A 13,080-nucleotide genomic window follows, 5' to 3' on the forward strand; every position below is an offset into this window, starting at 1 on the left:
GCAGTGGGGAGAGCCCTGTGATTTTCTATATAACCAACTGCTCCATTCAGAGAAACCTCAGCAAATCACAAGAGGGAAGAAACATTCTCCTGAATACAAGCACACTCACAGAGGCAAACTCCGGGATCTAAAACACTGTAGTTCTCCTGGGACCTGCAGAACATGCTCAGCTGCCTGCTCAGACGGAAGAAGCCATAAGAGGGAAAGAAATTGATCCCAGGAGCATCAAAAGTTCATAGCCATGAAGAAGGTAACTTAATTCTGTCGAAAAGCTTTGCTGTTCCATGCAGTAATTTGCAAACAAAATGATTTTGTGCTTCAGTGTGAATTTTTGCATGTTTGTCAGCCCTCCCTGGGCTCCCACTCTGGGTGAGATGTTGAAGGGATCATGGTGCCTGAGCAAGGTCTAACAGGTGCATAGGGAAAGGGTGCATGAGCCGGAAAAGGAATCCAGGACATTTCTAGACAAATGCCTTAACCCTGCCTCTGCTTTGGGACCAGGTTGTGTTCAGGTCAGGGAGAGAGCTGCGAAGTGATATTAATATGAACCTGTTTCTTCCTTTCTCCCCACTCACAGCATTTTCCCCACAAGAGATGTTTATCTGTAGGAAAGGTCTGTTTTGTGTTTGGTGAGGTTAGTCTGGCAGGAGAGCACATGCTCTCGTGCACACAGTTGCTCCTGGATGCAGCGGGTGCCCTGTTGCAGGCAGGCCAGCGTGCAACATGGGGCACAGGGAGCTGGGTTAAGACGAGTAACCTCACTTGGGATGAGGCGGGCTCTCCCGGCTTCCAGGCAAGAGCAGTCGGGAGACCCTGGGCCTGCGCGTACCACCTTTCAGATGGGAGCAGGCTGTAGGGGGGTTTTAGCAATGGTTTTCAGTCTAACCTCCTATCTGAGCATTATTCTCCTGATGTCCCTGTCATAACTTCAGTGGATTCAGCTAGGTTTTGGACCCAGCATAGTGGAACGGTGGTCTCCATTTTCACGTTTTCAAGCTATTTGCTAACATAAGAGCCCAAGCCAGTGCAGGTGTCACTTCAGGTACAAAGTTACTTCCTCAAATGATTTTAGGTCAAGTGATGCTGTCCGTGGCTTCATATCTGCTGGGCACTGAACAAGCCTCAAGGTCCTCATTTTTCCCATAAGTGATACAGGCTGATAATCTCATTTTTGTTTAAGCACTCTGAGATATGTGAGAGGAGAGGCAATATGGAGGGGAAGAAGTAAATGAGCCAAAGGGCTGTTGAACAGGAGAAAACAATGCTCCTTTTTTACTAAATAATTGGATTTTAAGGCAAGCGGGACGAGAAGAATTTTTTTCAGAAATGGCTTTGCAACTGCGTTGTCGAGAGGACAGGCAGGATACAGTGAGCAGTGTCCTGTGATCCTTACTCACATGAGCTGTTCTGCCAAATACCCAGGGGCTGAACAGCCACATCAGACTCTGCAGTTCTGCCTCTGTGACAGCAGATAGGAGCAGCCCATGGCAGCAAAATGCACAGGACACAGCTTTCCGGAGCTGCTCTGTTACCTCTCTGTCTGCTTCTGACTCCAGGAACCACCAACTTTCTCAAAGCCCCCAGCGCACTCTGCTTGACTGCATGGGTACCCAAAGGACAGGCATTTGCCTACGCTGTGCACTGCTGCTCGCCGTGAGCTGCCCTGACCCTGGAGGACCACAGACAGTGTCCTGGCTGATTTCTAAGATAGGTCTGCACTCCCCACTAGGCCCCAATTCTGCACATAGAGCAGTGAAGAGAGGAGGGTGTTGGTTAGGGCACCCACCCAAGAGACTCTGGCTGTATGTGAAGGAGGGGCATGAACCCCTGCGTCCTGCACCCTGGACAAGGTCAGCGGTCTCAATCTCTCTGGCTCCAGCAGAACCAACACAAGATTTGCCACGGAAAAGAGCTGAATTTAAGCCTCCCACATCAAGACTGCAGTCATCAGATGATCTAGTTAACTCCTCCTCCTTCTTTGGCCAAATGAAAAACTTCTTATTCTGTAGAGAACAGCTCCCACAGGAAAGAGTGAGATAGCTGCACTCAGGGCAGACTGGGGCAAGCAGAGAGCTGGGGACCTTAGCAGGGGTGCAGGCTGAAGTCTCTGCCCCAAACCAGATGGGAGGGATTTGAGTCCAGGTCTCCAATGTGTCACGTCTGTGCTTCTTAGGGTTGTTCACCAGTTCTCTTCCTCCCTTCTTTTCCCCCTTCCAAACGCAGCTAGGTGCCCAGCACCAGAGCGGGTGTCACAGATGAGAACAGTATTATAACAAGTCAGGTCAAAAGTCCTCCCTGGTCAGCACCTTGTCTCCAGGACAGCAGTTGGATCAGATATTTAGGCAAATGTCAGAAGGAAGGTAGCGTCAGAGAACCCCCTCCGGTCGCAAGGTCCCAGATTTGGCAAACAGCTAAATAGGGACTTACTGAGCCCAGGGGAGGCTCCAGGACCTTCATGCATCATAGCCACCAAAATCTAGGATTGTTCCAGCAAGTAGGTGGAATTTCTCCCTCCAGACACTGCCTGGTGACAACTTTTTTATGAGTCCTCAGCTTTGACCAATGTATCCCCAAAGGGGTTTTTGTGAAAGAAGGCTCCTTCTTACCCAGACTTCTCAGTAGCCAGCTGCTCTGGTGCTTATCTTAGTCTCTTCCAGTAGCATTTTATACTGGCTAAACTAGGTGAGAAGATGGCATCCCACCATCCCTTCCTTAGGCACTTAGCTCTCCCCATGCAGGATGGACAGTATGGGCCAAGAGTTTCCCCAGTCTTAAGATAACTTCTTTCTTAGGAGTTACAGACTTCAGTGCTGGGATACCTACATGCCTTTGAGAGCTGAGCTCTTACAGGACAGACGTGAGTTCTTTTCCCAACTGTCATATGGAGACTTTTCTCTAAATACTCTTTAAGTCATTGAAAACGGCTTTCTTTCTGCCATAGGCAAGCAGATAGCTTTGTAGTGGCTGTTTTGGCTCATGCCAATATGGGTTATCTGCTGGTTAAGTTTGCAAAGCTGTTAGAGTCTGCACGGATGAAAGGCACAGTGAACACACAGGATGACTATGCACCAAGCATGAATATTTTAGCAGATAAAAGCGTGCTGATTCTAAGCTGAAAAGTGATGGGATCTTTTATTTTCCTCTGTGAAACCATATCTAATGTGCCATTCTAACATGAGGATTCAAACTAGAAAGGAAACACTTTTAAGATGCCTTTATTATAATGGAACTGAAAGCTTAAATTGTCTAGTTCATGAGATCTATTTAAACTATGATTGATTGAAGGAACTTCATTATTTTATTGTCTATCTTTGACATGTAAGTGGGAATAAGTTTTAAACTTCTTCCTAAAGCTGCTTGTTTACAGTTTAAAGCACTAAGGACTTGACTGAAGGAGGTAAAAGGGTCAGAAGGAACTAAGCCTGATTTAGATTTCTTGGCAAGAGTAGTAGGGTGAAACTGAGAAAAAGATATGCCTGGTTAGACTGCTTCATTGGGAAACAGCCCAGCTTTGTGTTGATAATGCTGGAGTCTTCCAAACAACCAGAAATGCACAAGCATTTCCACAAAGCCTGATTTGTGTCTCTTACACATGTGAGAAATGAATAGTTTTATCTGGAGGAGCTGGGTTTGTACCTGGCAGGGCTCATGGGTGTCTTGGCCATATCATCCTGGAGTGGGAACAGTATGCTCCCAACATACGCACACTTCTGGTCCTGGGATACACCGGGTACATGGGCAGGGGGGACCCCTGCTACATGTCAGCAGTGCCCTGGCTGAATGGTCCTAGGGGAGCAGATACCCGGGGATACACGGGTTTGGGCTCATATCCCCCCTCTGCTTGCTGGAGTTAAAGAGTAGAGACTGAATCCCATCTCTAAATCCCAGGTGGGCACTCTGATCACTAGAGTTGCCTCCCCTTGGGGTATGTGGAGGGGAGAGGGTGGCAAATCTCACCCCACAGAAACCCTTTAAGGCTCCTGCTCTCGTTCTGGGCACAGCAATTTTTCCCCACTGCAAAGCCGCAGAGTTTCACAGGATGAGAAAAACATTCTTCACACACTTTAACTAGGGGACCTAAGATCTGTTCCTGTCTGCGGCATGCCCTGGTGCTTAGAGAAATCACACTCTCAGACAATCCTTTTGTTGCCTCCTTCTCTATAGCACTAACCACTGCCACCAGGCAATGCCATTAGGAGATTAAGGTCTGGGATGTGCTTTCTCATAAGCCACAGGTGGAGCAGCAACTTGTCCAGTTCTGTTTGGAAGCACTGTCTGAGACTTGCAAAGCAGAATCTGCTCTGGGGATATTTATTATTAGTGTTCCAGCCTTGGTCAGCTTGAGAGGCCTTTTACTGCGCTCAGCAGTCAAAACTGCAAACAACGGGGAGATTTATATCCCCAGGAATTGAGTTGAATGGCACAGTGGCTTTGGAAAGGAAGTGGTTCAATTAACAACTATAAAGATGGGGAAGGAGGGGGTGTTCTATTTGCACATAAATTGGAATAAGATGTCGGGTATTGATACAGCATTTCTGGAAAAACCCTTGTGGTATTTTCCCAGCATGGTTCCCAGCAAGAATATGTCGAGTCTTTTCTCTTTGCATTGTAAGATGGCATATGGATCTGCTGAAGAATAGGATTTCAGTGCTGCTCCAGTTTTCTCGTGGCATGAATTGGGAGAAAAGCTCCACTGATTCTGTAGACCCCTGAGATGGGGTTTGCAGAATCATCCAGATGTGCAGACCTCGACAGGGCCTTGGAACTGCTTCTTTCTCTCCACTGACTGTAGAGGTGACTAGTTCATAGGCCAACACTTGCCTGTTGACATCTGCTTTTCATCAAAAGAATCCCTCTCTGGCACCTTCTCATGGGCCTTGGCAGTGCCTCTTAAACAGAAGGGTGTGCATTCATAGGCAAAATTCTGCTGTATCAGTGCTGCTGCATACTGCGTCAGCCCAGGGCTCGGAAAAACAGGGTCAATTCCCCTGCTCCACCTGGCATATCCTGCAGATCTCTGCACTAGAACATCCTACAGTGGGTCCTGCCACCCCATCACACAGCCAGCTCAGTCTTGTTTGCGGTAAGGGAGGACTTTTTTTCCTCTGACCTTTTTCAAACAGTCAGAAACTGAGAAGTATAGGGGGTGGCAGAGAGGTATAAAAGGCTGTGCCAGGGAGAAAGTCAGGTTTACTGGGTGAGCAGTGCTACCAAGCTGAATGCTCTGAAGGTGCATAGCTATTTCAGAGCTCCTTGCTGATACGAGGGTAACCCTCACCTCGCAATTTAGAACTCCGGCACACTCACACAGGGGAAATAAAAACGTCTATTTGAAAAGGGACAGGTGACATCGTTTGCTGAAATCCTGTGAAAGAGGCATAAGAGACTGCTTTTTTTCCCTTTAAATTTATGTTACTGAATAGGCATGTTTAATTTTAGAAGCAAAGACTCCCACCCATGGGTGTCAGCTGCTCTGACTGGATGGTATCTAATCCAGCATTACCTCTGATCGCTGTGATGACAGACTTTCTCCTGAGATTCCTTTCATTCAATTTCATCTTGTTCCTCTGTCCTTTGCTGACCAATTTCCCTCCCTTGTCCCTTTCTTCATCTACAGATCAAATCAAGACCCAAGCAGAGACGTACCATGAGCCTTGCAAGGAGTTCTGCACCAGGAATCTGCTGGGCTTTGCCATTTCAGTCTTCTTCGGTGAAAATCCCAGCTCCTGCAGCTCTAGCCATTTCTCTGACTTGCCTCTTCTCAGGGGCATGTGGCCAGACTCCAAGGGCTTTCCAGGAGAGCACCATTCCCTTTGAGGTGCTTAGCCAGGAGCAGGCTTACAGTCTTGTCCAGCCAAGCCTGTTCCAAGATGTCAAATTCTCAAACCACTCAGAGAGCCTCCCCAGGAGCACCGAGACCGAGCCACCCCTGCTGCCTGTGTGCGTGAAGCCTGCAGATATCAGACACATCTTCAAGTATATCAACACTATTGTGTCCTGCACCATCTTCATAGTAGGGATCATTGGGAATTCCACGCTCCTGAGGATCATTTACAAGAACAAGTGCATGAGGAATGGGCCGAATGTCCTCATTGCTAGCTTGGCCCTCGGGGACCTTCTCTACATCCTCATCGCTCTGCCCATCAATGTGTATAAGGTAGGTTCCATGTAGCATGAACGTCACATCAGCCTTGCAATTGCAGGAATGGTATCTGCTCCCACATGCCCTGGTTAAAATCTATCCTTTGCTCTTTACTGTGGACTCCATTTTTGCAAAGGAGAGGGGGAGGGTCTTCCTGTTCTCAAAAGGAAAAGAAAACAGACCAAAAGTGCAGAGTACATTTCTAAGAAAAAGAAAGTGTCCTTAGCTACAGCTGTGTTGTGCACATACACACACACAACATTCAGCTAACTTCCAGACCTTCTAAATCTAATTTAAAATCACAGGAAGAGAATCACTTGTAGTCCCATGACATTACAACCCAAAGTTTATTTCAGCTGAGCAAATACTATTGTTCTTGTGCACTGGAGACACCTCTCCCAGCACTGTTCAGTAAGTTGGCCTCAAGCAAATATGTATCTTATTCTAGCTAAACTTGAAGACTCATTAAGGAACAAAGTAAAGGGCTGTAATTATAAAATATGGGCTTCTTGCAGAGACATCGCTCCCCAAGCTAGAGAGAAGGTGCACAACAAATAACCAGGTCAAGCTGAGCTCTGCATGCCGCATCAAGGCAGAGAGGGCTGGGCAGACATGGGCATTAGACCTGAGACACCAGTTAAGAGCAGAAGTTAAGCTACAATAGCTGTGATGTGCCTGGACTAGTGCAGCTACTTGAGAAAGGTTTTGGTGGACTGGAGTCAGAGGGGAATCAGAGGATTATAGGAATGGCTGGAAGGGATGTCTTAGAGCTCAGTCAGATCTGTTTGTGGGGAAGTCTTTAATCTTCAGCCTAGAAAGTGAAAATTGAATCCTAGAGCATTCCTGAAGCAAACAGGCCAGGTGGCAGGGAGAAACTCAGAGTAGGAGGAAGATGTGCATAATCTGACTGTGAGAACAACCAGCTGTTATTGTCAAAGACTCTGATCACTCTGAATAGATACATTTTTAATGAAACTGGACTGAAAACTGTAAAGGGATTTTTAGTTCCAAAAAATCTTGTGAGGGAAGTCATTCTGCCAGGTTGTCCAGGTGGCCAAGTCTGAAAGCCAGATGATCCCCTGCAACACCAGTATATGGATCCACACACAGGATTTCAATCACATGTGAATCTTCTCCTGTCATCAGCTGAGAAAACAGAGTAGCTTGTGGCCAGCAGCACTGATCCAGCTGCCTTCCTCCACCCATGGGGTACAGCCCATCTCTGCTTTTACACAGACAGATCCCCTTTGTTTTGAATAATGTGTGATTTGTTCTGCCTGACAGGGGAGACACAGTCGGGGGAACGTGGCTGCAATGCTAGCAGTTCTTTGGGATCACATCTACCCTCTGCCCATTTGACAGGGCCGAGGGCTGTGCAGACAAGCACAATCAGGTCTGACCGAGGACTATCAGCAAAGCCCCTCCAATACCTGTCCTGCCAAAACCAACGCAGGAAGCCTTCCATTTTAATTCTTTCTTTGCCATGCTTCGTGAGAAGTGACACAGAGACATTTGACCATCTCAGAGCTGCAAGCAGCACAGCTTGCAGCTGGTACAAGAAAAGGTCAAGATATTTTGTCCACGCTAAGGCCTTGCATTGATGTTTCCTGCCTTTTCATGGGGAAACTGGGTCAAATCCCCAGGGACAGATACTCCCTGCTCTGGCCATATCTACACTGATATTTCCCAACTGATGCTTTGGATTTTCCTAATCTGCTTGAGCATCTCCCTCTGCCTTCTGCACCTCACCTTCCAGCCCCCTCTCAGAGAAGCTGATGCTTCTTTGAGAAGGCCAAACTAACTATGAGTAATGTGGTCCTAAGAGCAGCCCAGTTACCTCCCTCCTTTGTGGTGTGTCTTCTTATGAGGCAGAAACAGATGAGACGTGGATTGCCCAGGTTTTCAGACAAAAGGAAAGGGTAGGATGAATCGGTCACCTTCACCTCAGGCCCTGATTTCTAGGAGAGCTTCTGATTTGGGGTTGTGTTGCTGCTGAGGCCAAACTAAAGAGCTTGCCTGGGGAGTTGTTCTGAGTGAGGGCAACTTTAAGATGGGCCTCAGCTACCTCAGGGATATAAGGGTTGTGAGCCCAAGATCCATCACATCCTCGTGAGTCAATGACTCTGGATTTCTCCTGCCTCTAGGGCATCTTGTTGCCTCCGATAGCTCTGCTTGCCCCAGCTGAGCTGGGGGCCACAGGTAGCTACTGACCTCAGAGGGAAAACCTGACCAAATCAACAGCCAGAGATGAGAGAAGTTGGGAGCAGAAGGAAAGGAGGCTGCTGGCACAGGTTGTAGAACTGGACTGGAGTGAGAGAAGGCCAAGAACAGCAGATGCTTCCAGGGATTTTAGGACTCAGTCTCAGTGTAAGTGTTTTATCAGTCATAGATCAGCGTAGCCATGTGTGGCACTGAGTTTCCGTTCAGCAGTGTCATGAAATCTTTCTTAGTTAAAAACAGCCAGGCAGTGCAAGAATATAAATGTCACTATATGGAGAACTACCGTGTACCATATTATGGCTATGACCACTTCCTTACATGGGCTTCCTCTTCCACACCCTATCCAGACCAGGTCTGTGAACCCCCGCCCCTTCTCCCTCTGCACTATCCTCATTCAAATCAACAGGGGAAATTCATCCTTGGAGTAATGCTGTTGCATTCCATGTGATAATGGATCTAAACAATTATTTCAAATAAAGTAGATCATCTCCTATCTCAGACCAACTTGATACTTTTCAACTGGTGGAGTCTCCACTCACTGACCTTTGGAGTCTTAGCCTGTTTCTTTGTCCAGCAAGTAAGCAACTTGGAGGGTTGAGTGCAATTTGGTCCTTGGCAGAAACAAGACAGGGAAATCAAGTTAGTTCATTCTGCACTGCATTATCCTGATCTTCCTGAAATTCACTTAGAAACAAATGTAGCTTCTTGCCTTGTCTTAATTTGTTCAGGATGTTCTGACACACTGGGGATGCTCAGATCACTTGATTAAGTCCACCATTGCTTTCCTTTGGTCACAGGCAATCAAATATCATTCGTTTCAACTAATGCTGCACAAAAAGTTTGAGGGGGATTTGCACAAAGGACTCTAAGTGTGGTAGAAAGGCAGAGTATGGTGAAGGCTTAAGCCTACATGGCTTTGAAAGCATTCTGAAAGAAGCTGTCCTTCCAGGATTTTGGCTGCATCTGAGAACGAAACCCCCTACCCTTCTGAAAGCAACCCAAAGCCCAGGCTTTTAGGATACATATTCATCCTAAACCGCACAGAGTTTGGATTAAGGACCTAGTGTCTGGACCATCCTTCCATGTATGTGTCAATTCATCTCACTACCAGTCCTTGGGGAAATTAATGGTTCCCAGTATTACAAAAAGTACTGGAGAGCACGCACCACGTAATCCCAGTGGAGGTAACCTCAGAGTGCTTTCAGCTGCTCTTTGTGGACTTCTCTTACCATGTGGGTAACCACCTGATGTTACAGGAAGCTGGACACAGTTTCTCAAAGCAGACTGTTAACCCTGTGGTTCTTCCCCAGCTCTTGGCAAAAGACTGGCCCTTTGGTGTGCAGGTGTGCAAGCTGGTCCCCTTCATCCAGAAGGCCTCAGTGGGCATCACAGTTCTCAGTCTTTGTGCTCTCAGCATCGACAGGTAATAAAAAAACTTCTACTGCTTCATTGCTAGCCTGGCCCATATTTAACCATGGCATGTCCCTTCATTGTCACCAAAGGACAGTGCAGGGCAGCTTGGTTCCACTCCAGGCCAAATTTCAGAAAGGGCACCAGATGCTGTCACATAGAGGTGATATCTACCAGGAACTGACTCTTCTCTGTGGGGATAGAGCTCAAGTATTGCCAGAAAAAATTGAGGGGAAGAGCATGACGTGTTGGAATGTGCTGGGTTGGTGGAGGTGGGTGGCATCTCTTCCAGTGGAGTAGGGTAGAGACACATGGGATATCACACTCATCCCTTTTGAGGTCTCTTATGAGCCCATTTCTGATCCTTCCCATTCCACTGAAGGATGTTCCTGGGTCTGTTTCTACTCTGAAATGAAGGAGGAAGATGTAAGAGAAAGGGCCTTTGGGAACAACTCTTAATTTCCACCTTATCAACCCCCTCCTCTCTTTTGCTTTTCTCACTCCTCTCTGTTCCCTCCCTGTTGTGTTTCCACATGTTCGACAGGTACCGAGCGGTGGCTTCCTGGAGTCGGATCCAGGGGATAGGAATCCCCATGTGGAAGGCAGTCGAGGTGACGCTCATCTGGGTAGTGGCCATTGTGCTTGCAGTCCCCGAAGCTATAGCCTTCGACATGGTGGAGCTCAACTACTGGGACCGAGACCTGTGGGTGTGCATGCTCTCCTCCGAACAGAAATCCAGCTTCATGATGGTGTGTACTCTGCCCTATTGCAGCTGCAGCACAAGAGAGAGGGAGGCAGGCAGATGAGGCATCCTCCCTCCTTGTTTACAGAATCTGGTGCTTCTGCAGATGGCTTCTCCTAGCCGTCAGTGTAAACATGGGGAAAGCAGTATCAGACAAGGCACAGGAGGCCCAGCGTTGTACTGACACGGGGCAGTCTTGCTGTGAATGTGGGATCAGAAAATGGGGAGCTGGGCCTTAAGCTGGGTTGTGTTCACTGTCCACCTCAGAAGGCTGTACCCCATCTAAGTAAGCTCCAGAACCTGCTACACTGCCACAGCAGGTCAAGGAGCAGCTCCAGAACCATTCTGCATGGGTAACAGTTAGCACAAGGCCAGCTAAGGGACAGAATGGAAATAAAAAGGCATTAAAACTTACTGCCTCTGTCTGCCAAGATAAGCTCCTTGCAATTGCCTCTTGCACAAGAGTGCTAGACTGGACTGGCAGCTGTGGAGTGATGCGCCAGACTTGTGCTGGAGTATGTAAACCAACCTTTATTTCTTTGCGATAAGCATGTGCACTAGTTTGGGGAAAGATAATCCAATATACACCCAAAACAGGGGTTGTTACACTTTTCCATGTCAGAAATGTCAGAATGGTCTGATATTGGTCAGCATCAGGATCAGCTGTCAGGTCAGCTCATGCCCCAGTTACCCCCTCCTCATGCACACACACCCTCCTCCTAGGTTTCACATTCACATCCCTCTCTGTTCTGGGTTTCACATTCACATCCCTCTCTGTTCTGCATGCAGTTCTATCATGACGTGAAGGACTGGTGGCTTTTCGGGTTCTACTTCTGCCTCCCCTTGGTATGCACTGGCATCTTCTACACCCTCATGTCTTGCGAGATGTTGAGCAAGAGAAATGGAATGAGAATTGCTCTGAATGACCACATGAAACGGGTAAGGGACACAGAAGAGCAGAAACCCAGATATTTCCCAAAACAGGAGAGTGCCGTAGAAGGGGATGCGTGGATTAAATAAAGTACAGGGGCCTTCAGTTCTACAATCTCCCATCTCAGGGATAACCAAAACCACTAGCATTATGACCATGGATCAGCTTGATTTTCAATTTCTTATGGTCATTTATCTCTAGCCTTACTGTGGCACCACCAAAGTGGATCAAGTGCTGTAGGTGCCTTATAACAAACACAGGATGCAGGAAGAATAGTTCACTGGCCCCCTCTCGCCCTTTGCAGAATGATCCTTTGAGGTAGACCAGCTGGTCATCAAGTTAATGTAATGTGAAGGGTGGATGGGGGAGGCACCTGTGTCCCGGGGAGTATAACCCTACCAGAGTCGCAGAGAGCAATGACTCTGTGTGTGTATGTGAAGGAGTCTCTATCCTGGTCTACTTGTGCTGCTGGTACCCTACCCCTTTCTGCAGCCCAGATATCAGAACTTTCCTCATGACACAGCAATGAAGAGCTATAGGTAATGCCTTGATTCAGAAGAGGTATTCAGCCCTCATCAGGTGATAAAAATGACTTGAGGGGCCCCTGCTCAGAGTGGGAAGGTGATGCTTTGCTGCACCTGCTCTCCTGTGCTTAGCCGGAGCATCCCTTCTCCACTGTCCACCTTCTCCTTGCAGCGCCGGGAGGTGGCCAAGACGGTGTTCTGCCTAGTGGTGATCTTCGCACTCTGCTGGCTGCCGCTCCACCTCAGCCGCATCCTGAAAAAGACCATCTATGACCAGACGGACCCCAACAGATGTGAACTGCTCAGGTAGGGGCACGATCATGAGTGCAGCCCTCACTCTGGCACCATGTCCTGTGGGTGCTGGCAGAGACACTGCTGTGTTCATGTCAGACTGATGGAGTTGCCTTCCAAAACCCTACCTCTTTCACTGGTTCCTTTTCTAAACACCATTGCCCTTCTAATAGGCACAAAAAGAGGGTGTGGGGGATCCCAAGAGGAAGGGAAATTCCATTGTGCAAGGTCTCTGTAAATCTATGGATTAAAGAGATCTCCTGGGCAGAGAAGCAATCACTGCAGGAGTAAAGGACTGCAGCATTTCTGAGGACAGTGCCCACTTTATGCCACATGGTAGATGCCCATCTTCCCCTCTCCTTCCTACCCATCACACCTGAACACTGCTAGATACCGCTACTGCGTTTGAGTCTGAGAACATCAAGGTCACCCAGGGGAGAGCAGATCTTGCGATCTTAGGTTGCTCAGTAAACGACACTTGCAAGAAAAAGCATTGTGCAATTGCCCAAGTACAGGAGGGGCTGTTCTGTGCTTTCCCCTCTGGTATCGGTCACTGGCTCTCTGTGGAAGCAGGTTCCTGGGCCAGACAGTTTGCAGGCAGTTTGGAAATCCTTTCTCAGCTCTCTGCTTGGTGAGCTTCCAACATGTTCATCCCTTTCTCTTTCCTCCTGCCTCAGTTTCCTCCTGGTGATGGATTACTTTGGGATCAACATGGCCTCCCTGAATTCCTGCATCAACCCTGTGGCTCTATACTTTGTCAGCCGGAAATTCAAGAACTGCTTCCAGGTAGGAAGCCAGGAACCCCCTGGAGTTCCTGGCT

General features: G+C 47.9%; 1 protein-coding gene across 1 annotated transcript in view; it reads left to right on the forward strand.

The window, feature by feature from the left end:
* LOC112983290 (endothelin receptor type B-like) overlaps positions 1 to 13,080 on the forward strand; it is a 20,407-nt gene continuing 7,327 nt past the window's right edge. The window contains exons 1-7 of the mRNA XM_026100302.2: positions 1 to 250; positions 5,618 to 6,157; positions 9,673 to 9,785; positions 10,317 to 10,521; positions 11,304 to 11,453; positions 12,142 to 12,275; positions 12,938 to 13,046. Of these exons, the coding sequence (XP_025956087.1) occupies positions 242 to 250; positions 5,618 to 6,157; positions 9,673 to 9,785; positions 10,317 to 10,521; positions 11,304 to 11,453; positions 12,142 to 12,275; positions 12,938 to 13,046 (1,260 nt within the window). The 5' untranslated portion in view covers positions 1 to 241. The remainder of the gene's footprint in view (positions 251 to 5,617; positions 6,158 to 9,672; positions 9,786 to 10,316; positions 10,522 to 11,303; positions 11,454 to 12,141; positions 12,276 to 12,937; positions 13,047 to 13,080) is intronic.

Source organism: Dromaius novaehollandiae, chromosome 11 (genome assembly GCF_036370855.1).
Source record: "Dromaius novaehollandiae isolate bDroNov1 chromosome 11, bDroNov1.hap1, whole genome shotgun sequence".
Taxonomy (NCBI): domain Eukaryota; kingdom Metazoa; phylum Chordata; class Aves; order Casuariiformes; family Dromaiidae; genus Dromaius; species Dromaius novaehollandiae.